Below are 25,094 nucleotides of genomic sequence, written 5' to 3'. Positions count from 1 at the left end.
CAGAGTCGGACCTGACCTTAGATACAAGGGCAAGTGAGTCGCACTGCTGTATTGACCGCTGGGAGCAGGGGAGGTCTGACAAGGTTATGACTCGGAAATGTGACTTGACGAAGTTGGTGACAAAGACGGATAGTAGGTCCCTAAGGAATGGGCTAACGTAGATGACTAATGTTCTGGGGGCTCAGCAGCGCAAATGTCAAATACATGGACTCTGTGTGAACCGTGGGTTATAATGTGATTGTGTATATTATGTGTTCAATACCATGGGCTTGAACAAGAGGGGGAGGATATGTAATGCAGCGACTTGCTGCATTGCTAAAATGTCCAGGGGGTGTGTTCTGGCTGACCACATACCTCCCCTTCAGGTGACTGATCACATGACTGTGATATCATCACAGGTCCTGTGCGCACAGAGGGATATATATATCCAGGTGGTTTTGAAACACAGGGGAGGGCAAGAGATCTGATCCCTGTGTCTGGGACACCATTAGCCCTGGAAGGCACGTGGCCTGGAGACCATGTCTGGTGAGCCTTAAACCCCAGCTTTGGCATAACAGAGCTGACAGAAGCAGCTAAGACCCGGCAAAGGTAAAAACGGTGCTTTATATGGACATTGATGTTGTACCTTGCTGAAGTCTGTATCTGAAGCCAAGCGGGCATAGCTGCCACTGAAAAGGCTCTAGGATATTACATGTATAACATTCCTGCGAGCCATTGAAATGGACTATGTTATAAGCAGTTTATGATGTGTAATAAACTTCTGGACTTCAGATTACCGGAAAACGTTGCATGTGTGCTTTAATTGACCCAGTGAAGTGAGTGCCCCTCCACATGATCATTAGCGCTACCTCACAATGTATAGTGCGAACACAGCTAAAAAGGTTTCCTTTAAGTGTTTTACAGAGAATTGGAAGAACCAGCCTACTGTAACTGCTCTACTGACCAGTGCAAAAATGTGGAATATATCAACATCGTTTCTGTGTATATCAAAAACCTTATATAAATTGATAACTGTTCTTTTGTTTGATTTATTCCTAAAAAAATATATATACTAAAGAGAAGGATAGAGACATTTTAATTAAATCACATGACCTTCAAAGATGTGGCATCAGGGGAAGCAAATAAAATGTGTTACAAGAGCATATATTTATTTTGTTTTTCTTGATGTCCTAGTCACTTAATTATTCAAGTGATACATGTTGTGCTATGGAACATAATCTCTCGTTCCATACTGAAGCTCTTAATTGTACAACAGCTGCTCATATTCCACTCTAAATCATTCTGAAGTATACTGCATTGCAAACTAGTCAAATTGCCAGGTCAAACTGTTGGCATACAATTTGTTTTGTTTTACCAAAATTTCAGGGTACTTATTGTATTTTATACTTTTTCTACATGCAGAATCTTGCAAACATAGTACATTCATATTTGTGGTCTTAACATGCGATGTTGACACATATATATCTTAGAACTTCAATCCCAGTACTGTTTGTTTAGATTTTGAACCTTCTGTAGTGATGGTTGTTTGCACAAAGTCAGTCACACACTTATAACAATGATATTTTGGTCTGGCTGTAAAACAACAAAGTGTTTCATAAGTGTCTGTTATTTTCACAATATGTTCTTTACTCCTCATTACCATGAAGCAATAATACAATATAACCCATGACTTAGGCTGGATTGGCATCTGTGCTGTGATTTCTAGTTTTCCATTACAACATAGGAGCAGAAAACCAAAATTGAAGATTCCCAGATTTGTAAAATAATGGACACCCGACAGATTACAATGACTTATAATAGGGCCTGTTGGCTTCTATCCGGATGTCTGTCATTTTAATAGAAAGAGACATGTTGAATGTTATGCTGTTCTTCTTACTAGATATGGTGGAGTGTACTATGGAAATTCAGAACTGGACCTCTAATAGAGATGTGAACCCAGCCTTACTTACCTATCACTTACCTACTGTTTTTATCCAATTATGGTTGACAGGTGCGGATTATAGTGAATGCAATGTGATCTATCATTTGGGCCCTGGTGTCAAATTCTCCTCATTGTAGAATTTTTTGCCATTAGCGGTGCACACCGCAGGCTGCTTAGAATAGAAAATAGAAACGCAGCTGCAGGAAGCCGTTCTCAGCTTCCCTCCCGGCCCAATCTTCATAAGTCAAGTGGCGGATTGATGTACTCATGCAGCCTGCATCATTTAGCAGGTTCCTGCATAGGGGAGGAGGGAAGCAGCAGTGGGGGATTCTCTGGAGAGGTAAGTGATTCCATTTTTTTTCTTTTATTACCACAATAAATAAAAGCATGATGTGGTGATGTGGGGAGAGAGGACAGGGAGTTGTAATTAAATGGGGGGAGAGTTGACACAGGAAAGGAACTTGAGATGAATTGGGGGTGAATGGGGGACACAGGAAAGAAACTAGTAATGAATTGTGGAAAGACAGTGGCTAATTAATTTATATTTTATTTGGCAGAGGAAAAGGGACTAATAGTTCAAAGAGGGCACAGTGCTGGCTAATCAATTCATATTTTGAATGGGTCGTTGACAGTGGCTAATGGGCACAGTGGCTAATGGTATATTAATGTTATGGTACATATTTATATTCAGGGACGCAGTATGGGGGATATTTTTATTCATGAGGAAAGTGTTATTGTGTGTATAAAAAAATAAATAAATATATATATACACACACACACACACAAGTGCTTCTCACTAAATTAGAATATCATCAAAAAGTAAATTTATTTCAGTTCTTCAATACAAAAAGTGAAACTCATTATACAGAGTCATTACAAGCAGAGTGATCTATTTCAAGTGTTTATTTCTGTTAATGTTATTATTATGGCTTACAGCCAATGAAAACACAAAAGTCATTATCTCAGTAAATTAGAATACTTTATAACAACAGCTTGAAAAATGTTTTTAAAATCCGAAATGTTGGCCTACTGAAAAGTATGTTCAGTAAATGAACTCAATATTGAAATCTAAGGGACCTTTTTAAATGCGTAGGAAGCCTTTGCAGGTTTTTTTGTTAATTATTCTAATTTACTGAGATAATGACTTTTGTGCTTTCATTGGTTGTAAGCCATAATCAACATTAACAGAAATAAACACTTGAAATAGATCACTCTGTTTGTAATGACTCTATATAGTATATGAGTTTCACTTTTTGTATTGAAGAACTGAAATAAATTTACTTTTTGATGATATTCTAAGTTTGTGAAAAGTACCTATATACACACGACCTTGTTATATTCAGAGATGCAGTGAGACAAGTTGCGGCTGACAGAAGTGGAAACAAAGTTCTGTTCAGCTAGAAAAAAAAATAAAAACAACAACTATAATCAGATGAGACATCACCAATAAGTTAGTGGATGTAAATATTTATTCTGTATCTACACTGTATGACATCCAAAGAGATTATGGAAGTAATACTATTCATTGTTAACCAAACTCTCTTAATTATGTGTAACAGTATTCACTACTACGTAGAATCCTCTGTTACTATGTATAGTGCCGTCCCTTATTACATAGCCTTCTCCCTTACCTTATGTATCACTGTCCCCTATTGCAAAGCATGCTGTATTTCGTATAGCACCATCCCAATATAACAGTGTCCTCCCTTAATATGTATAGCGGTATCTTGTTAATAAATAGCATTCTCCCTTACTACATATAGCGCCATCCCTTACTAAGGATGAGCGAGTGTGTTCTGTTAACCCTTTCGGCGAGTATGCTCGGGCCGAGCACCGAGTGGTTACGGCTGCTCAGTGATATGTTTGAATCGCTCCGTGTGCATGATTTGTGACTGTTTGACAGTTTTATTACATGTGAGGAATGTCTATTTCTTACACATTCCTCACATGTATTAAAGTTGTCAAAACAGTCGCAAATCATGCACACGGGAGTGATTCAAACATAACACCAAGCAGCTGTAACTACTTGGTGCTCGGCCCGAGCATACTCGCCGAAGAACATACTCGCTCATCACTATTTATTACACATAGCACTGTCCCATTATTACATAGCGTCCTCTCGCCATTCCATTTTTACACAGTCTTCTTTTATGTGTAGCACTATCCATTATATAGCGCTGTCCCTTCGAAAAATAATATCCTCTTTTTATGTATAGCACCATCCCATAATTACAGCGTGCGCTCCTATTTATATCGCTGTCTCGCTAATATAATGTGTCCTCTTATGTCTAACGCCATCCAATTATTAAATTACATAGCATCCTTTCTTGTTATTCATGGCAACATACCATCCTCCCTTATTTATAGCGCCGTCCTGTTTACACAAAGGATCCTCAGTTATTATGTATAGAGATGTCCCGTTATTACATAATGTCCTAGATTATTGTGAATGGCGCTGTCCCGTTATTATATAGTGTTCGCCTTTATATTGTATAACATTGTCCCATTTTTACATTGCAACCTCTTGTATTTATAACACTGTCTCTTATTGTATAGTGTCCCCTCTTGTCATTCATAGCATCATCTCATTATTAAATATTGTTCTCTCTTGTTATGCACAGCACTGTCCCATTGTTACATAGTGTCCTCCTTTTTATGAATAGTGCTTTCCATAAGGGAACAAAAATTGCCACGCTACTCTGCCAAATGTGTATCAAACCACCTGTGTGTTCATCATGTGACCTTTTGGCTTTCGACAACCTGGCACAGGATATTATGGTCAAATATCTCCCAGTTTGGTCTCATCTGTTCGAAGGACTTTGTTCTATAAGTCTTGTGGTTTGTTTCGATGCAACGTTGCAAACTTTAGCTGTGCTGCCATGTTCATTTAGAAAAAAGACTTTCTCCTTGCAACCCTTCCAAACAAGCCATACATGTTGAATCTTTTTCTAATTTTACTGTCATGAACTTGAACATTTAACTTGCTGAAACCTTTAGAGTTTGAGCTGTAGCTCTTGTTTTCTTTTGTAAATTATCTCTAAGTATGGAACGTTTTAACCTTGGGATGAACTGGCTAATATGTCCATACCTAGGATGATTGTCAACTGTATTGAATGCTTTCCACATGTAAATAATCTCTCAAAGTAGAATTATAGACTCCAAATTGTTTGAAAATTGCCTTATAACCCTTCCCTGATTGATGGGCAGCAACATTTGCTTCTCTAAGATAAATGTTTAGGTCTTTCTTTTTTGGCATTGTGTTAACACATGTCCGAATGTTCCAGATCTGCAAACTGCCAAAACTTATGCTTATATGGAGGTGGTCATATCTGCTGATGAACAATTAATCAAGGGCATTTATTTAGCAGCATCTGGTTACTACTTACCTTCTGTCTGCCTATGTAACCAGTAATTTTATAATTTGTCATGTAATGTCATGAGGTTGTATTTACCCAATTTTAAGACCTGCTAATGACTAGATGTATTTTTTATATCATAAAACCAAAAAATTAAAACAGGGTGTACTTAGATTTTTTCATGATTGTATGTTCCCACAACTATAAATATAAAACAACGGCAAATCCCCAACTCTGAGAACAGCAACAAATGTTGGAATTTGCTGCAGATTGACTGTACATTGTACCCTCTGTACTGCATTGTCTAATATATGCTGCAGATTCTCTTTAGAATATGAGGATGAGAATTTGGGAAGTCTCATCTACATTGCTGGTACTGTAATACGCAAACAAAGCAATTGTGTCTATGCACCTTTGCAATCATACCGTTAGGCAGGGTTCAAACATGAGCATTTCATTTTTTATATATGGTTTGCAACGCCCGTGCCGAACACAGGTCTCTTGACCAGAATGCATGGCTTCATACAGTACAGACCAAAAGTTTGGACACACCTTCTCATTTAAAGATTTTTCTGTATTTTCATGACTATGAAAATTGTACATTCACACTGAAGGCATCAAAACTATGAATTAACACATGTGGAATTATATACTTAACAAAAAGGTTTTTCAAAGTAGCCACCTTTTGCTTTGATGACTGCTTTGCACACTCTTGGCATTCTCTTGATGAGCTTCAAGAGGTAGTCACCGGAAATGGTCTTCCAACAATCTTGAAGGAGTTCCCAGAGATGCCTAGCACTTGTTGGCCCTTTTGCCTTCACTAAGCGGTCCAGCTCACCCCAAACCATCTCGATTGGGTTCAGGTCTGGTGACTGTGGAGGCCAAGTCATCTGGTGTAGCACCCCATCACTCTCTTTCTTGGTCAAATAGCCCTTACACAGCCTGGAGGTGTGTTTGGGGTCATTGTCCTGTTGAAAAATAAATGATGGTCCAACTAAACGCAAACCGGATGGAATAGCATGCCGCTGCAAGATGCTGTGGTAGCCATGCTGGTTCAGTATGCCTTCAATTTTGAATAAATCCCCAACAGTGTCACCAGCAAAGCACCCCCACACCATCACACCTCCTCCTCCATGCTTCACGGTGGGAACCAGGCATGTAGAGTCCATCCGTTCACCTTTACGTCGCACAAAGACACGGTGGTTGGAACCAAAGATCTCAAATTTGGACTCATCAGACCAAAGCACAGATTTCCACTGGTCTAATGTCCATTCCTTGTGTTCTTTAGCCAAAACAAGTCTCTTCTGCTTGTTGCCTGTCCTTAGCAGTGGTTTCCTAGCAGCTATTTTACCATGAAGGCCGGCTGCACAAAGTCTCCTCTTAACAGTTGTTGAAGAGATGTGTCTGCTGCTAGAACTCTGTGTGGCATTGACCTGGTCTCTAATCTGAGCTGCTGTTAACCTGCGATTTCTGAGGCTGGTGACTCGGATAAACTTATCCTCAGAAGCAGAGGTGACTCTTGGTCTTCCTTTCCTGGGGCGGTCTTCATGTGAGCCAGTTTCTTTGTAGCGCTTGATGGTTTTTGCAACTGCACTTGGGGACACTTTCAAAGTTTGCCCAATTTTTCGCACTGACTGACCTTAATTTCTTAAAGTAATGATGGACACTCGTTTTTCTTTACTTAGCTGCTTTTTTCTTGCCATAATACAAATTCTAACAGTCTATTCAGTAGAACTATCAGCTGTGTATCCACCAGACTTCTGCACAACACAACTGATGGTCCCAACCCCATTTATAAGGCAAGAAATCCCACTTATTAAACCTGACAGGGCACACCTGTGAAGTGAAAACCATTTCCGGTGACTACCTCTTGAAGCTCATCAAGAGAATGTCAAGAGTGTGCAAAGAAGTCATCAAAGCAAAAGGTGGCTACGTTGAAGAACCTAGAATATAAGACATATTTTCAGTTGTTTCACACTTTTTTGTTAACTATATAATTCCACATGTATTAATTCATAGTTTTGATGCCTTCAGTGTGAATGTACAATTTTCATAATCATGAAAATACAGAAAAATCTTTAAATGAGAAGGTGAGTCCAAACTTTTGGTCTGTACTGTATATATCTACGATGCCTTTGAGTTCAGGTTAGAAGACCTATGGTCAGTGCAGCCATTGCGGTCCATATTTTGACAGTGAAATAGGGGTGTCTAAACCTGGCCTAAAAGTAACCATGGATCAAAGGAATTGACACATCATTAATCATTATTAAGTATTTTCCATATACATGCATAGACTTAAAAGGGGACCTGTCTACTCTCCTGACATATTTGTTTCAGTAAATACTTAAAATTCGAATAAAAAAATAAAGAACTTTTTTTTTAGAACTCTTCATTATGCTATTCCTTTGTTGATCCTCCTGGAAATGCATGAATGAACTGATAACTTATTCCATTTCTCCCTATACAATCTGGCATCCCAATAATCACTGTAGGGGAACATTAAAATGACAAAAAGGAATGGTAGCACTGAGAGTTTAATTTATTCATACATCTCTAGGTTGAATAGCAGGGGCACGGCATACTCCAAAGTTCAATGAGAAGATGCTTTAGACTTTTAAATTCATGAAGAATACAACTACTTGGTAAAATGTCACAGAACACACAGGTTTCTTTTACATTATATATGTACAATCTTCACAATATGGCTGGTAGCATAAGATTAGCACTATGACTGGCATATGGATACACCAAAATTAAATGGGAATGGTTGGTGATATCAACTTCCTGTTTGTGGCACATCAGTATATGGGAGGGGGAAAACTTTTCCAGATGTGTGGTGACCATGGCGGCCATTTTGAAGTCGGCCATTTTAGATCCAACTTTATTTTTTTCAATGGGAAGGGGGTCATGTGACACATCAAACTTATTGCGAATTTCATAAGAAAAACAATGGTGTGCTTGGTTTTAACACAACTTTATTCTTTCATGAGTTTTTTACAAGTTTATGACCACTTATAAAATGTGTTCAGAGTGCTGCCCATTGTGTTGGATTGTCAATGCAACCCTCTTCTCCAACTTTTGACACACTGATAGCAACACCACAGAAGAAATGCTAGCACAGGCTTCCAGTATCCATTGTTTCAGATGCTGCACATCTCATATCTTAATGGTATGGTGTGGTATATGGGGTACAAAGATAGTGGGGCCATTCTTCATCAATGGAAACCTCAATGTGACTGGATATCTGAAATTGCTACATGATGATGTGTTGCCCTCTTTATGCACTGAAGATGGCACGTTCCCTGAGTTTTTCCAACAAGATGGTGCACCACCACATTATGGGTGTCAGGTCCGAGCATTCCTACATGAACAGTTTCCTGGAAAGTGGATTGGTCGTCGTGGGCCAGTTGAATGGCCACCAAGGTCTCCCGATCTGACCCTCTTAGACTTTTATCTTTGGGGTTATCTGAAGACAATTGCCTATGCTGTGAAGATATGAGATGTGCAGCATCTGAAACAACGGATACTGGAAGCCTGTGCTAGCATTTCTTCTGTGGTGTTGCTATCTGTGTCAAGAGTGGGAGAAGAAAGTTGCATTGACAATCCAACACAATGGGCAGCACTTTGAACACATTTTATAAGTGGGCATAAACTTGTAAAAAACTCATGAAAGAATGAAGTTACGTTAAAACCAAGCACACCATTGTTTTTCTTATGAAATTCGCAATCAGTTTGATGTGTCACATGACCCTCTTCCCATTGAAAAAAATAAAGTTGGATCCAAAATGGCCGACTTCAAAATGGCCGCCATGGTCACCACCCATCTGGAAAAGTTTTCCCCCTCCCATATACTAATGTGCCACAAACAGGAAGGTGATATCACCAACCATTCCCATTTAGGTGTATCCATATAAATGGTCCACCCTGCACTGTATATCGCTATGTGCAAGTACTATATATGCTACATATACAGGAAGATGCAAGCAAAGACAAAAGTAGACAACTTCTCTATATATTCAACAGAACAATATGCATTTAGTATTTCATAAATAACAAATATTCACTTTTGATCAGATATGGCAGGTAACGCAAATCTGTCAGCTTAATATACTGTAAAAATTAGGGCCATCATCCCCTTGTTTCTCCCTGCTCCTGAGAGTGGTAATTTGAATACTTGAGTGTATGTACATATACATATGGCAGCATTTTAGGCTTACAGTTCAGCTTTAAGAAATATTTACATATAGCGATTCCTTATATATTCTCTATATGTTAACATGTCATCTTTCCCGAGGGGCTGCATGATGCCTTGTCCTGCTTGGATATGAGCATGAAAGATATCCACCGACTTCCTGTCGACTTTGGGTGGTGTCACTTCATATATGTTATCCTGGGAGAATGAAGAAATGCAGCTCCTGCAAAAACACAATGGTGTACACAGCATGGGTAATTAAATATGTAATTAAATATGATAGTTGTCTGTGTTAAGCATATCTACATTTTGACATTCACTGCAGTAGTGATAATTAAATTACATTCCTGTTGAATGCGGTAGTGAACGTTCCCTAGAAGCCAGTAGCAACAAATTATACCATATAGCAAAGCAGCACTCACCCCGAGGCTAAAAAAGTCCTGGATGAAGCGCTTGATAGTGTGAAACATCCCTCGCTTTTTCCTTCTGTATCCTCTGTCCGGTAACTAATAAAGGCCAGTTTTAGCCATGAGGTGAGCGCCACAGATAATGATTTTTTGATTTTTAGACTTCTCTTGCATCTGTTGAGCACCACATGTGGCTGTGATGAAGCTGACTCAATTTAAACAGTGGAAGACACAACTCCTGTATACTTCAAATCTGCTTTATTTAGGAGTGACGACCCATTTATTTTATTTTAAAATGATACCATATTTTATTCTATTTATAATCGAAAATTTTGGCACAGACAGTGTTAACATTTTAGGCAGGTAAACTAATCGATGGCCAAGAAACCCAAAGGGAAGCATCCACTTCTTAAACTATCTAAAGATAAATATAATTTTACAATTTTCTTGAACTACAAGGGCGTCAGTAAACTGCACTTCAGTCTAACTTAAAGGGCTATTAACCATCTTGAATATTTGTGGCTTATCCATAATGAAGCCCGTTTGCAAGATTGATAGGTGTCTCATTGGAACCTATCATACATAAAGGCTCTTACACCAGAAAACTGACATAAATAGCAGCAATTTTTTGCACAATGCAAGGCTGCTCAAAAATGTTGTGACTTGACATTTTCGACCAGATTCGACAAAGTGGTAGAGCTAGAGCGGGGTGAGCGCTTGCTTGTAAAATTCATGATGAGTGTCAGTGTTCCTTATGCCACAAACCCTACTCTCGTCCCTGATAGAAATATTTGTGGCGAGGCGGACAAGGAGACACACGCCGCTTTACACTTCATATGATTTATTAAAAATCATGCGCCTCTTAATTGGAATCTGCCAGCAGGTTTTTGCTATCTAATCTGAGGACAGCTTGATTTTGGGGCTGAGACATAGATTTCATTGATGAGTCACATCTTTAGCTGTGTGCTGTTGTTTTCATACAGTGAATGTTTTATCACTGCCCAAACTAGCTTCCATGATCCAAGTGGTCCAACCATGCCCCCTCCTCTGATAAGCAGCTTACTGTGAATTGACAATGTACACAAAAGCCTGTGGTGTGGGTAGGGTTAGCTTTCTGAAGCCTGTGGTGTGGGCAGGGTTAGCTTTCTGAAGCCTGTGGTGTGGGCAGGGTTAGCTTTCTGAGCTCTGCTACATCTAAAAACTCAGATTGTATCACAACTGCTGCAACCAGTAAACTAAGTGATACATCACTGGAATCGGAGTCTCTCTTCCTACATTATTCTGCTCTCAGGTACCAAAAGCCTGGTGACAATTTCCCTTGAATGAATCAGACACTTGCTCTCCACCCTGCCTCCTCATCAAGATCGGCATGATAGACACTGTTCTTGATGAATCAGGGTCTTAGGGTTTATTCTGTCGTCATGCCATAAAGGTAGTAGACAGGAATAAACATTCTGCCAGTATCCTGCTATGTATTCAGTGAACTCAGGTTCTAAAGCTGCTTCATACATTCCTGAGCGCCTTTCACTGTAGATAAATGGCAGACAGTACCAATTGGTTGCATAAAGTATTTTTATTATCAGAGATTGTCGAGTTTATGTTAGGTTAAACATTATTTAAAAAATACGAAGAAAATGTTACGCGTCCCTCAACTGTTTTTCTTACAAAACAGTCTATAAAATATTAATAAAAGCAGGAGAAAACAAAATACAGGTGCTGAATTATTAAAATTTACAAAACATAAACCAGTATAAACTGAACAGGAAGATGATATGTATGTAAATGTAGCAGCTTTGTCATATTTCAGCATACTTTAGAATATTAATATCTGAACATATACATAGGTTGGCTTTTCTGATAAATACCAGTACAAGAGTTTTTCAGCAGCCCCCATTTATTCACCACAGCTCTGAAATCACAATCCAAGTCCATTCGGCTGAAAATAATGAACTACTCTTTAATATTCATATATAGTATTAATGGCATTGCTCTTTCTAAAATGTAATTTTCGTTGTAATGGCAGGAAGCTTTCATTTACCGTAATATCAGGTAGCTTAATAGCAAAGCTAAGTGACTAAAAGTATAATTTCATATACTGGTGAAAGGAAATTACATAATCCTGTTCAAATTTTGTTTAACACAAAAGAGAATAGGGTTTTGTTTTGTCCTGATTTTTATATACATGTTGTACTATATACACAAAATATAAATGGAACTTTAAAGCTTTCAGATAAAATATAATCTACCAAACAGTAGTAAGAAGATAGAAGAGCAAATTTGTACAATAGCTTTCTTCACAATCATTTCATCCTAAAGTGCTTTCAACCATTTTTCTGCTCTTACCTTAGTGAAAGCGCATTAAAACACACACAAACATTAAAAAGACCATATAAATGGCACCAAATATCAACATAGGTCAAAGACAGTTGCAGTTTTGCTTAGTCTTGAATTGAAGTCTATGGCTGGAAAATGCCACAACTGCACATTCACTCCTTACCAAAAAAAAACCACACCTAAAGCATTCTGAATTTTTCAAAAACAGAAGTTAATAATGACAACTCCTAGTCCACATGAAACCTTTTGTGCAGACCCAACCACCAATGCTGGAGAGGATCTAGTCTCAATCCCTGTCAGCTCAACCATTGTTTACCACATAAACCATTGCCCTATATCTTGGTTCTCTACAACCATGACCAGACTAACCAGGATTATTTTCATACCATGATTGACAAGCTGGAGATGCAGCACTATTACAGTTTTGATGAAATCTGTACAACAATTCAGCAATGATCGGCAAATCCAATACCTGAAGAAGAGAGATTATTTTTTGCATCTTCATCCAATTTAATGAGCTGGGCATGGTGACAGACTCTAGTATTGAATTCTCACAGCTTTCCAGCAACTTCCCAGCTTTCATTACAGAAATCTTGGGTAAGCTTACACTTCTTGGAACTAGACAACTTAAAGGAAACCTGTGAAATTTTAAATGCAGTCTAATCTGCAGGCAGCATGTTATATAGGTTTGTAGGAACGGATTCGGTGTAACCTGTGTTTTATTTGTTTAAATCTCTGCTTGTTCTCAACTTTCAGTTAAGTAGGTGGTTCTTTTTAGTGATTAACAACTAACTTTGTATGCACACTGACACAAGGAAGGCAGTTAATTAATTAGGACCACCCACTTGACTAAGAAATTCAAGATGTGCAGATTGTGACACTGAGTCACTACTCGTGGACAACTAACAAATAAAGTTGCACTCTGTAATGCTATAGCATGTAAACATGAAATATACAGTATTTCATGATTCCCGTCTGGGAACATATATATTTTTGTAATACAGTGCGTTCCAGCATTAAATGGTTCTCTATCACTAACATGACATCTATTTAAGTACTCATTTATAAAGAAATCACTCTTTTTTTTAGCATGGAATTATTGTATTAGGAAGTTTCTTCTACATTCTGACATGCTCATCATTCAGCATTTTCATGTGACACAGATCAGGAGAGCTTTTATGTATTTTACTTTTCCACTTATTTTTTTACTGTACTCTTTATATATCATATTTGTGTTACTGCATTATCATCTTGACTACTTGTAATTGTATTGACTCTTGTTCCAACTACACATTTGTACATTTATGTCTTTCATGGACTGGAAGAGTTTTCGCTCTATGTTGCCAAATACTACACTTGTGCTATCGCATCATTATCATACCTAATTGTATTTGCAATAACCTTTTGGCGTGTGCGCATTTTGCATTTGTTTAAATCATCCAGTTACACATGTGCAGTAATCTGTTATATTCTCTATGTTCTCTAAGTTTCTATCCTGTTTGCCATATAGAATGTCTCCGCATGCGTATTGATATTACACTCGAGCATACTTGTATTGGTTTGTCCGCATGTGCACATTGTACACTTACTCCATTTGCATAATTGCGCTTGCGTAGTAACATTTTGGTGGAGTTATAGCTCTTTGTGTTCGCGCACTGGCGCATGTGCAGATATGGTGCCGTATGATCTTTGTATTTAGTTCCGGTTCACACATGCGCATTACATAGTTTTATCAAACTGTATTTAGAATTGTTAGCACATGCGCGATAAATATGGAGAAACGCCAAATATCATGTCTATTACCTCCTACAGCTGGTAATCATTTAAACTCTTTCTATTTGTATAATATTTTCAGCCACTTTAAATTGCAGTTTGCCCATGAGGAAGCCACATGTAGTGGCGATACGTGTGGGGTATGTGCCCCATCTCTCTCTCATCTGTTAGGGTATGTGCACACGATGCAGAAATGCTCAGGATTTTTTCCTGAGCGTTTCTGCATCTCTCTGGCAGGAAAAAACGCATGCGGATTGTACATGCGGTTTCCTGCCAGGGACATGCGGAAATGAAGCGGTCTTCACTTTCATTTCCGCATGCGGGTTGACAAGCGCTTCCCAGGCGATTTTAGCATCACTTGGAAAGTGCTTGTCAACTTCACACTATATAAATCCATGCAACCGGCATGGATTTATATAGTGTGTGATGTCAAAAAATAAAAAATAAATCTATACGTTACCATCTGATGGCCCCCGGTGTCCTGCTTCATCGGTCCCGGCTGCCGGCAGTGAAGACTGTAGGACCTTCCGACGTCAGCGTCACGTGACCCGTCACATGACTCTGACGTCAGCGAAGGTCCTTCATTCAACCGCGAAGTGCGCGGGAAGCCGGCAGGACGCAGCGCGGGCCGTCAGAAGGTGAGAATATATATATTTTTTATTTTATTCTTTTTTTTTTTAATGGTACCTGGGTCTGGATGAGAGTCCTCTCCTCCACACCTGGGTACCATCCGCACATTAGACCGCATGAAAAGCGCATCAACATATACAGTGATGCGGATTCCATGCGGTCTAATGCAAGTCAATGGCGGCAAAAGAGCAGCGTTTCCGCAAAATTGATTGACATGCTGCGGATTTTTGACCGCAGCGTTTACGCTGCGGAAAAATCCGCATCATGGGCACAGCACATGCGGATTTCCATTGGGGAACATTGCTGCCCTTTTACCATGCGTTTTTCATGCGTTTCCGCGGCGTTTACGCAACTGCAAAAACGCCGGGGAAACGCATGAAAAACGCATCGTGTGAACTAAGCCTTATACAGGTTTTTCTCATGCCTTTTCTTCTGACCAAGTATCTTTTTTCAGGTTGTGCTGGCAGTACATATTGTGCATCTATACTCTTTGGATTGTACATTAATTTTATTGCCTCACTTTGCCTATTTCATTCTGATAGTAATTATAATATAGGCCAGATATATCAGAGGCAAATCTAGGGGGGAAGAAGGCGGGGTATTTGCCCTGGGTGAGGCCCGGAGCGGGGAGAAATCGATCGGCCTGGTGCGGTGGTCCGAGGTGTCTCCCAGATGCCTACATTTTGCCCTTCTCCGGACTGGGAGTTGGTCACTCTCTGAGCCACCTGTCAAGCAGACAACCGCTGGGCCAGGGCGATCTCAGCAGCGTGATCAGTTCATGTGATCACACTGTTGACATCACTCGCTGACATTGCAGATGCGCAAACAACATTGGTGGCAAATGCTCCAGAAAAGCTGAAGACACAAAAGATATAGTGTAACGGGGGTTTGAGAAGATATGAGGACATAGTTTGGGTAGCAAGGAAGGGATGGGTGAAGACAAAATATGGGGAGCGGGAGAAATTTGAGGACACAGCATGAGGAGCAAGGGGGGTAGATGAGAACATGCATGAGAAAACAGTATGGGGTGATGGGTGCAGACACAGTATGGTGAGAGGAGGGATTATCAGGATGGGAGCGGACACCGTATAGTGAGTGGGCAAGATGTGTGCAGACACAGTATGATGAGAAAGGGGGGAATGGATGCAGACACAGTATGAGGAGCGAGGGAGATGGAATGGGTGCAGACAGTATGGGGAGCAAGGGAGGGGATGGGTGCAAACACGGCATGAGGAGTGATGGGAGGAATGTATGTGGACACAGTATGGGGAGTCTGGTGATGGGTGTGGACATAGTATGAGGAGCAAGCTTAATAGGATGGGTGCGATACAGTATTGGGAGCAAGGAAGGGAATGGGTGCAGACACAGTATGGTGAGTGGGGGGATGGGTGTGGACATAGTATGAGGAGCGAGGAGAGGAATGTATGCAGACACAGTATGAGTAGCGAGGGGAAGAATGTATGCAGACACAGTATGGGGAGCGAGGGTCATGGGATGGGTGCAGATATAGTGTTAGAACCCTCCTGTTTGTTTTTTCATCTTGTGTTTTGCGGTCACGTGACCACCTGCCTTTATATTCCAGCTCTGCCCTCCTGGCTGTGCTGGACTTCAGTGTTTAATTGTTTCTCTAGCCAGGTGCTTCTGTGCCTTTTTCTGTCAGTTCGTTTGGTCCTTCTGGGACCTCTAGTACGTTTTTGTCTGTTTGTCTTTTTGTGTTCTGCAACAACTTCTCTGTTTAGGAGGTGTCCCATTTTTGTCCCAGTCATTAGTTCTTTTAGGGACCCCTCCCCTTATGCGATAGGTCTTCGTTCAGATTAGCCGAGGACTAAGGCGGGTCTGTTCGCTAGGAACAGGCAGCCCGCTACATCGTAGGGATTCAGCTTAGTCTTACTGTAGGGACAGCTTTCCCCTATCTTTCCTTAGTACTTGTTGCAGATCATAACAGTAAGTCGAGCCCAAAAAAAAAACTAAAAGGAAAGAAATTCGGGGATCAGTATGGTTTCCGTCCAGGATTTGGCTCAACAACTGCAGGGATTGTCTCTGGAGATAGCCAAGTTCCAGCAACACGTGAGAAGCTGTTCTGAAGCGCATTTTGTGGAACCCAAGGTAGGACTGCCTGATGTTTCTATGGTAAACAGCAAGATTTTTTTTTCCTTTAAAAATGCTTGTTTGTTATATTTTCGTTTGAGACCAAGGTCCTCTAGGAATGAATCACAGCGCATTGGTTTTATTATGTCACTTTTGCGCAAAGAACCACAGGGGTGGACCTTTTCTATCCAACCTAATGATCTATGTTTAAGGTCTGTAGAAGAATTTTTTTCTGCTATGGGGCTATTATATGATGTTCATGATCGAGTCTAATCTGCTGAGGCAGAACTCAGGCGTTTAAATCAGGGGTCAGGTGATGTTGAAAATTATTGCACACACTTCAGGAGATGGGCCTCGGAAGTTAGATGGAATGATCCTGCTCTGAAATGTCTATTTCTTGCTGGTCTGAGTGAAAGGGTTAAGGATTTGCTAATTGCATTCCCCGCACCTGAGACTCTGCAGGATGCCATGCAATTAGCTGTTCGTGTGGATAGGAGACGGAGATTTAGACAGAATGAGGTAAAGACTCCTGTAATGCCAGGTCTAAGTCCCCAGAAAATCTGCTCTGACGGCGGAGAACCGATGGAGGTTGGGGCGAAGTCGCTCTCCTCTCAGGAAAGAGACCGGAGGTTCGCCGAGGGATTGTGTCTTTACTGTGGTAAAGCTGCCCATTTGATTAAGTATTGTGAGCTTCGTTTAAGTAAAGAAAAAAAAAGGTCAGTCCCGCCCGTATAGCTTGTTTACGCTCTGCAGGAGTATTTCTTTCTGGGAGTACTACTTTGCAGGAAAATTTGACTGAATTTCAGGTATTTGTGGATTGTGGTTCAACACTTAATGTGATTGATAAAGGGTTTTTGGAAAAAATTTTATTATAATCCAAACCTTTGTCATCACCTATTTCTGTGATTGCAATTGATAACACTCCCTTGAAATGCACAAGGTTGCTGCATTTCCCCTCACTATCAATGGAGTTCACCAAGAAATTTTGGACTTGGTTGTATTAGATAATTTACCCTCTCCGGTCATTTTAGGTTTGCCTTGGTTAAAACTGCACAATACTTTGCTGGACTGGTCTACTAATGTGATTAAGTCTTGGAGTCCGAAGTGCTATGATAAATGTTGTAATGGTCGCATTGCGGCTGTGGAAAAAGGGGAATTACCTGTACTCATTCAAGATTTTTGGAGGGTTTTTTCAGAGGAGGAGTAGCAAGTTTTACCTCCTCATAGGGATTATGATTGCGCCATTCAGTTTGCTCCTGGGGCTACTCTTCCCAAGAGTCGCTTGTTTAATCTAACTATCCCTGAAAGAAAGGCCTTGGAGGAGTACATACAGACTAGCCTGGCTGCTGGTCACATTAGACCTTCTAAGTTGCCTGTGGCAGTTGGATTTTTCTTTGTTAAAAAAAAAAAGGACAGGGGTTTATGTCCATGTCTGGATTTTCGTGAAATGAATAAGATTACCATACGCAATTCCTACCCATTGCCGTTAATTCCTCACTTGTTTAACCAGTTGGTGGGGGCCAAGTGGTTCTCCAAAATTGATCTCCGGGGGGGCATACAATTTGTTACGAGTGAAGGAGGGTGATGAATGGAAAACTGCTTTTAACACTCCGTTAGGTCATTTCGAGAATCTGGTGATGCCTTTTGGTCTTACCAATGCACCTGCATTTTTTCAGAACCTAATTAATGACATCCTGAGACCTTTGACTGGTAAGAATGTGGTTGTGTATTTGGATGACATTTTGATTTATTCACCAGATCTAGAGTCCGATTGGCAGAGTGTACGTGAAGTTTTGCAGTTATTGAGTGATAATTCACTCTTTGCTAAGCTGGAGAAATGTGAGTTCGCTGTGCAGAAAATTTGTTTTTTGGGCTACATTGTCTCCAGCGAGGGCTTTGAGATGGACCCGGTGAAGGTTCAGGCTGTACAGGAATGGCCTAGGCCTATTGGTTTGAAATCTATACAGAGGTTTTTGGGTTTTGTCAATTATTACAGGAAATTCATTAAGAATTTTTCTGTAATTGTTAAACCTCTAACCGATCTCACCAGGAAAGGTGCGAATACGACCCAGTGGACTACTGAAGCCATTGAAGTGTTTGAGTATCTCAAAGAGAGGTTCAGTTCTGCCCCTATCCTTATACAGCCTGATGAGACCAAACCTTTTTTAGTCGAGGTCGATGCTTCATTGATGGCGGTCGGAGCAGTTTTGTCTCAGGAGAACAAGGATGGAGTACATCCTTGTGCCTTCTTTTCGAAAAAAAAATTCGGAAACCGAACAGAATTATGATGTTGTAAATTGGGAGTTGCTCGCTATTAAACTCGCGTTTGAACATTGGCGTCATTTTTTGGAAGGCGCAAGATTTCCTATTCAGGTGTTCACAGATCATAAGAATTTGATCTATCTGGATGCTGCCAAGTGCTTGAATGCCCGTCAAGCTAGGTGGGCACTTTTTTTTTCTCGGTTTCATTTTTCTGTTACCTTTATCCCTGGTACTAAGAATGTTAAAGCCGATGCTTTATCTCTCAGCTTCTCTCCTACGGTCGGTGCCGAGGAGGAGGAGAGCATTTTACGGAAAGGAGTTGTGGTGGTGGCATTGGACTCCGTTTTAGAGAATGGGATTCTGAAAGCTCAAGATGATGCTCCATCTAACACTCCCCATGGGAGGTTGTTCGTGCCTAGAGCCTTTAGGAGAGATTTGTTTTTGGAGTGTCATGAGTCTCGGTTGGCAGGTCATCCAGGAATTTCGGAGACTAAGAGACTGATCAGTCGCAGTTTTTGGTGGCCTGGATGGCAGAAGGAAGTCATCAAGTGGGTGGGTCAATGTACTGTGTGTGCTAGGTCAAAGGCTTCACATACTCCTGCTGCGGGGTTGCTTTGCCCTCTGGAGGTTCCTAGTGTGCCTTGGACGCATCTCACTATGGATTTTATTACTGATGTTCCTGTGTCCGAGGGTTTTACTGTCATCTGGGTGGTCATGGACCATTTTAGTAAGATGTGTCATTTGGTTCCATTCATTAAGTTGCCCTGCGCCAAGATACTCGCTAAGGCGTTTGTTAAGGAGATTGTCAAGCTTCATGGCATTCCCACGGATATTGTTTCTGATAGAGGACCTCAGTTTGTGGCTCGCTTTTGGCGTGCTTTTTGTGACAGGTTGGGAGTTCATTTGTCATTTTCGTCTGGGTATCATCCTGAGTCTAATGGACAGACTGAAAGAAAGAACCAGGATGTAGAACAGTTTTTGCGTTGTTTTGTGGCAGACAATCAAGCGGTGTGGTCTGAGTTTCTGCCTCTCGCAGAATTTGCTCTTAACAATCATACATCCTCCTCTGCTGGGTGTTCTCCTTTTTTTGTTGTACTGGGAGACATCAGTCTTTAGGTTTGTTCGCCAAATTGGGGTTGACGGTGCCGGAAGAGAATTTTTCCGGTGATTTGGAGAGAGTTTGGACTAATGTATGTTGCAACCTTCAAGAGGCCAACAAGAAGTCCAAGAAGTATTTTGACAGGAAACGTAAGGAGGTTTTGTTTACTGTGGGTGACATGGTTTGGTTGTCCTCAAAGAACCTGCGGTTGAGGATTCCCTCTAAAAAACTGGGTCCTAAGTTTGTGGGTCCATTTAAAGTGCTTCAGGTTGTTAACCAGTCTGCGGTTAGGTTGGATATCCCTATTCCTGGAAGATTAATCCTGTGTTTCATGTTTCCTTGTTGAAAAAGGCTGATGTATCAGATAGGGATTCCACTGTCATAGTTCCTCCTGTGGTGGAAGACGGCGAATATGAAATTTCTCTTATCCTGAATTCTAGATGGCATAGAGGGAGATTACAGCATCTTGTCTCCTGGAAGGGATTCGGTCCCGAAGATAACTCCTGGGTAAGAGCGGATGATGACTCTGCTCCCAGGCTTGTTAGAGCTTTCCACAGGAGGTTTCCGGATAGGCCTGGAGGATCCTCATAAAAGAGGGGGTACTGCTAGAACCGTCCTGTTTGTTTTTTCCATCTTGTGTTTTGCAGTCACGTGATCACCTGCCTTTATATTCCAGCTCCGCCCTCCTGGCTGTGCTTGACTTCAGTGTTTGACTGTTTCTCTAGCCAGGTGCTTCTGTGCCTTTCTCTGTCAGTTCGTTTGGTCCTTCTGGGACCTCTAGTACCTTTTTGTCTGTTTGTCTTTTTGTGTTCTGCAACAACTTCTCTGTTTAGGAGGTGTCCCATTTTTGTCCCAGTCCTTAGTTCTTTTAGGAACCCCTCCCCTTATGCTATAGGTCTTCGTTCAGACTAGTCGAGGACTAAGGCGGGTCTGTTCGCTAGGAACAGGCAGCCCGCTACATCGTAGGGATTCAGCTTAGTCTTACTGAAGGGACAGCTTTCCGCTATCTTTCCTTAGTACTTGTTGCAGATCATAACATATAGTATGGGGAGTCAGGGGAACGTGTGAGGGGGCAGTAAGGAGAGCGAGGGGGTAAATATATGAGGAGACAATATGGTTAGCACGGGGATGTGAGAGGAGACAGTATTATAAGGAAGGGGGAAACGTTTGAGGAAACTATTGAGGGGAATAGTGTGAGGGGGAGAAAAGTGTGAGTGGGCACAGAATAGAGACTGAGTAGTGTGGGGGGTAGCATGGGGGAACGCTGTAAGAGCACAGTCAGGAGGGGACAGTATGCCAAGAAGGGGGAGTGTGATGAGAAGGCACAGTACAGAGACTGAGCAATATAGGTGGGACACAATGTAAGAGGGCAGTGTGAAGACGGTGCCCAGTATGGAAAGGAGAGGGCATATTTTGGGCAAGGAACATAGTGAGGGGCAATTATTTCTTCAGGGGCTTATTTAGTCAGATATTTTTATTCAGATATTTTTATTCAGGAGAATTATAATGACACTGTTACTTTTAAGGCTATCATGTGGGGATATGCTGCACAAGACCAGAGAAGATGAAAGTATGTAGAGACGAGCTGTGGCTGTGAAAAATCATTATAGCATCTGAACAAGATGAAGAAAAGAAAGAGAACGACTCCAATCAGAGAGAATGTCATTTATAAAGGTACCTGGATGTAAAAATTTTTGTTATACTAATTCTCATCAGTACTGTGGTTCCTGTATGGTCCGCACATGATGATGACTGATTGATAACAACAACTCCCAGTATCTCTTTACGATTGCTTAGAATGTACTGGAAGTTGTAGGTTCATACGATACAAATGTATATAGGTGTGACCTGACATTACAATTGATGTACCCATGGTGGTTCTGGTGCTGAATTCATGTACTGATGGTGGTCCTAGTGATGAATTCATGTACTGATGGTGGACCTGGTAATGTATTCCTGTAATCATGGTGGTTCTTGTGATGTATTCCTGTAATGATGGTTGTTTCTTGTGATGTATTCCTGTACTGATGAGGGTTTTGATGCTGTGTTTCTGTACCAATGGGGGTTATACAGATGTATTTCTGCACTGCTGGTGCTTCTGATGACGAATTTCTGTACTGCTGGTGGTTCTTATGATGAATTTTTGTACTGTTGTTGGTTCTGGTGATGTATTTATCCTATTGAGGGTTGTGATGCTGTGTTTCTGTAGTGATGGGGATACTACTACTGATGTATTTCTGTACTGCTGGTGATGGATTCTTGTGCTGTTATTGGTTCTGATCCTGTACACATGTAACAATCCATAACCTGTAAGATTTCTTGATACATGACTGTGTTAATAAAATGTTGTACCATCTGACAAGTTAAAGGTTACTATGTTTTTATTTATGCTAGGAGCTTTAAAGGGGTTCTCAAAGTTTGTGATGAGTCTGCAGTTATTCTATGTGATTGCAGACTTCTGAATTCTCACAGTGCTCTGTCATTATTTCTTGGTGCCGGCAGTGAGAGTGGGAGGTTACAAAATTGCAAGTATGTGATTTGCATACATGTGGTCACGTGCCGACTAGACATGTGTGGCCTCACTCAATGAAAATCGTCGTAGTAGTCGTAATGTGACCACAAGTATACAAATCGCATACTTGTGCTCACATGACCGCCCACTCTTGCCACCAGCAATCCTAAAAGTGTGCAGTACATGTGCTGTGAGAATTCAGAAGCTTGCAGTCACCTAGAGTCACAGTAAAGGATCTATATAGTTACGGTACCAACCAATCTAAAAATTCACAGAGCCTAGAGTGACTGCAGACTTTCATCTCAAACCTGGACAAGCCCTTTAATCATAAAATGAAGCAGTGTAGCATGCCGATCCTAACAGCATGTAATATACTCACTGTGAGGATTCAGCACTGCTTGCAGGTTCTCTTAGTCATCACATGGCCACTTCACTCATATGCAATTTTCATACTTACGGTCATATGACAACTAGCTTTTCTTTCGGCTTCCCTCAGTTTTTCACTGAAAATTGAGAGAATTAGGAAGCGAAGTTAAGCAGTTAGTCGGCACGTGACTAAGTTTCCAAATCGCATATGTACTTCGGATGTGAGGGAGAGGGTGCCAAACTGAATTCTTTACCTGGGTGCCAGAAAACCTAGATACACTTCTGAATACATGCATTTATATTATTATACATATCATTTGTATCCTGTGTCATTGAAGATGAGATAAGGCAGATCACAGCTCTATTATGGACTTTTCTGTATAGTCTTAACTATTGGACTTTTTTTTTTTCTAAGTGTTTTTAATCGATGTTGTGGCTTGCACTTCTATAAACTTGTTATTTATAGATGATCCCTTTTAATTGGCATGTTTTCCTTGTTTTTTTGATTATCATTTATGATATGCCTTAGGTTATAGGATGGTGTTTTGTTTTTTTTCTGTTTCTCATGGATACCTAAGCTACTGCAATGCCCTGCACATGAAGTAAGCGACATAGCAAATCAGAAGAATTATACTACATTTCTAATTGGAGGTATTTGCTAATATTATTATTATTACACCTACTACATATATTGGGATAGGATCTTGGAGATTGGAATACCCTTTTAAAGTTGCTTAAAAATGTAGACTGTGGCTCTTTTTCTTCATTGTCATATTAGCCCATAAACTACATAGAAACAAAACACTTACAAATCTTCTTAGGAAACTTATCAGGAAGTTTAGGAAAACTAAACAAAATATACTGTAGGTAATAAAAATATAAGTTCATACATACTGGCCCCAAAATAATGTTCCAGAGCAGAGAAATCCTGGTTAGGTGTTTCATCCAAATAAGCCTTGAAGGGTATTGTGGGTGTATTGCTTAGTATTAAGAGCGTACATAGAAATCATGGGGCCCATAGCAGAAGTTCTAATTGGGCTCCAACCAACTCCACCCTCCCCTCCAAAAAAAAAAAAAGAAAAAAAACAAATTAAATAATTGTCGGGGTCACAGAAGAGCAGATCTCACAACGTTCCAGCCTTTACATAGTAAGTTTTCTCCTGCTGAAGTCCTAGATCCCTCTTTCATTGCCCCCATTAAAAGTATGATGCCAACAAAAGTGCCCCCCCCAATCACAGTATGATATCCCCATGGTGACTTCCTCCACATGCACAGTATAATGACCCTACTGTACCTCACCTCAACCCCTTAGGCAAAGTATGCTGTCCCCAACACAGTATGATCCTCCAACTGTGACCCCCACACAGCTCTCCATGCAATATAATGGCCCGCACTAGCCCTCCAAACAGTAAGATGGCCCACACACAAACCTTCACAAACTTTTCATCCTAAATCCCCATCTATTTGATGCCATAATCAAAACGATTTTCTAATATACTTGAACTAAAAATTAAAGCACCACTCCAGCATTTTTTTTTCACTGTTGGAGTAATGCTTTAAACCCAAGTCCCCCGTCTTATACTCACCATCCAGCATCTTCCCTGTTATTTCCGGTCCTGCATCGCCATCTTGTGAACGCTGCTTTTGATTGGTTGGAAGTCAGAAGCTACGTCACAGCCTCTCAATCTACAGTAAGACTTGAATTGAGTAGTGACCTCCGGCTCCTCCAGCAAACACTGGCGCAATCGGCAGGTCACAAACTGCAGGAAATGGACTGGAGCAGCTGTGAAAACAAATGAAGATGCCGGAGGATGGGTATATGACTGGGGCAGGGGTGTGAGGTTTAACGCGCCACTCGAGGTGAAATAAAAAAAACTGCTGCAGTGGTGCTTTAACTACACTATCTAACAGCTTTCCTTTTTTTCTGCTTCCTTTTGATGACGCTTCATTTGAGAATCTTATTGACTACTGCGATACTCAAACGAAGCATCATCAGATCAAAATTGGAATCCCTCCCATCTTTACCCTAGTGAACAATAAAGAAGTGTTCAAAAAAATACAATCACATTTGGTATCAACGTGTCCACAAAAGTAAGAAAATCCCACACACAGCTCCGTCCTCCTAAACTGAAAGATGTTCTGGGCTTTAGAAAA

General features: G+C 40.7%; 1 protein-coding gene across 4 annotated transcripts in view; it reads right to left on the bottom strand.

Annotated features, from left to right (window-relative positions):
• Positions 1 to 9,058: 9,058 nt before the first annotated feature.
• The window catches only part of FIG4 (FIG4 phosphoinositide 5-phosphatase), a 506,946-nt gene continuing 490,910 nt past the window's right edge, over positions 9,059 to 25,094 (bottom strand). For all 4 annotated transcript variants that reach the window (XM_073675844.1, XM_073675845.1, XM_073675842.1 and 1 more), the window contains one exon: positions 9,059 to 9,692. In XM_073675844.1, the coding sequence (XP_073531945.1) occupies positions 9,515 to 9,692 (178 nt within the window). In that variant the 3' untranslated portion in view covers positions 9,059 to 9,514. The remainder of the gene's footprint in view (positions 9,693 to 25,094) is intronic.

This window comes from Phyllobates terribilis, unplaced genomic scaffold, assembly GCF_046119375.1.
Source record: "Phyllobates terribilis strain yellow unplaced genomic scaffold, ASM4611937v1 Scaffold_3__8_contigs__length_932513732, whole genome shotgun sequence".
Classification (NCBI taxonomy): Eukaryota; Metazoa; Chordata; class Amphibia; order Anura; family Dendrobatidae; genus Phyllobates; species Phyllobates terribilis.
The sequence above is the reverse complement of the archived record's forward strand: the minus strand, read 5'-3'. Positions and strand labels throughout refer to the sequence as shown.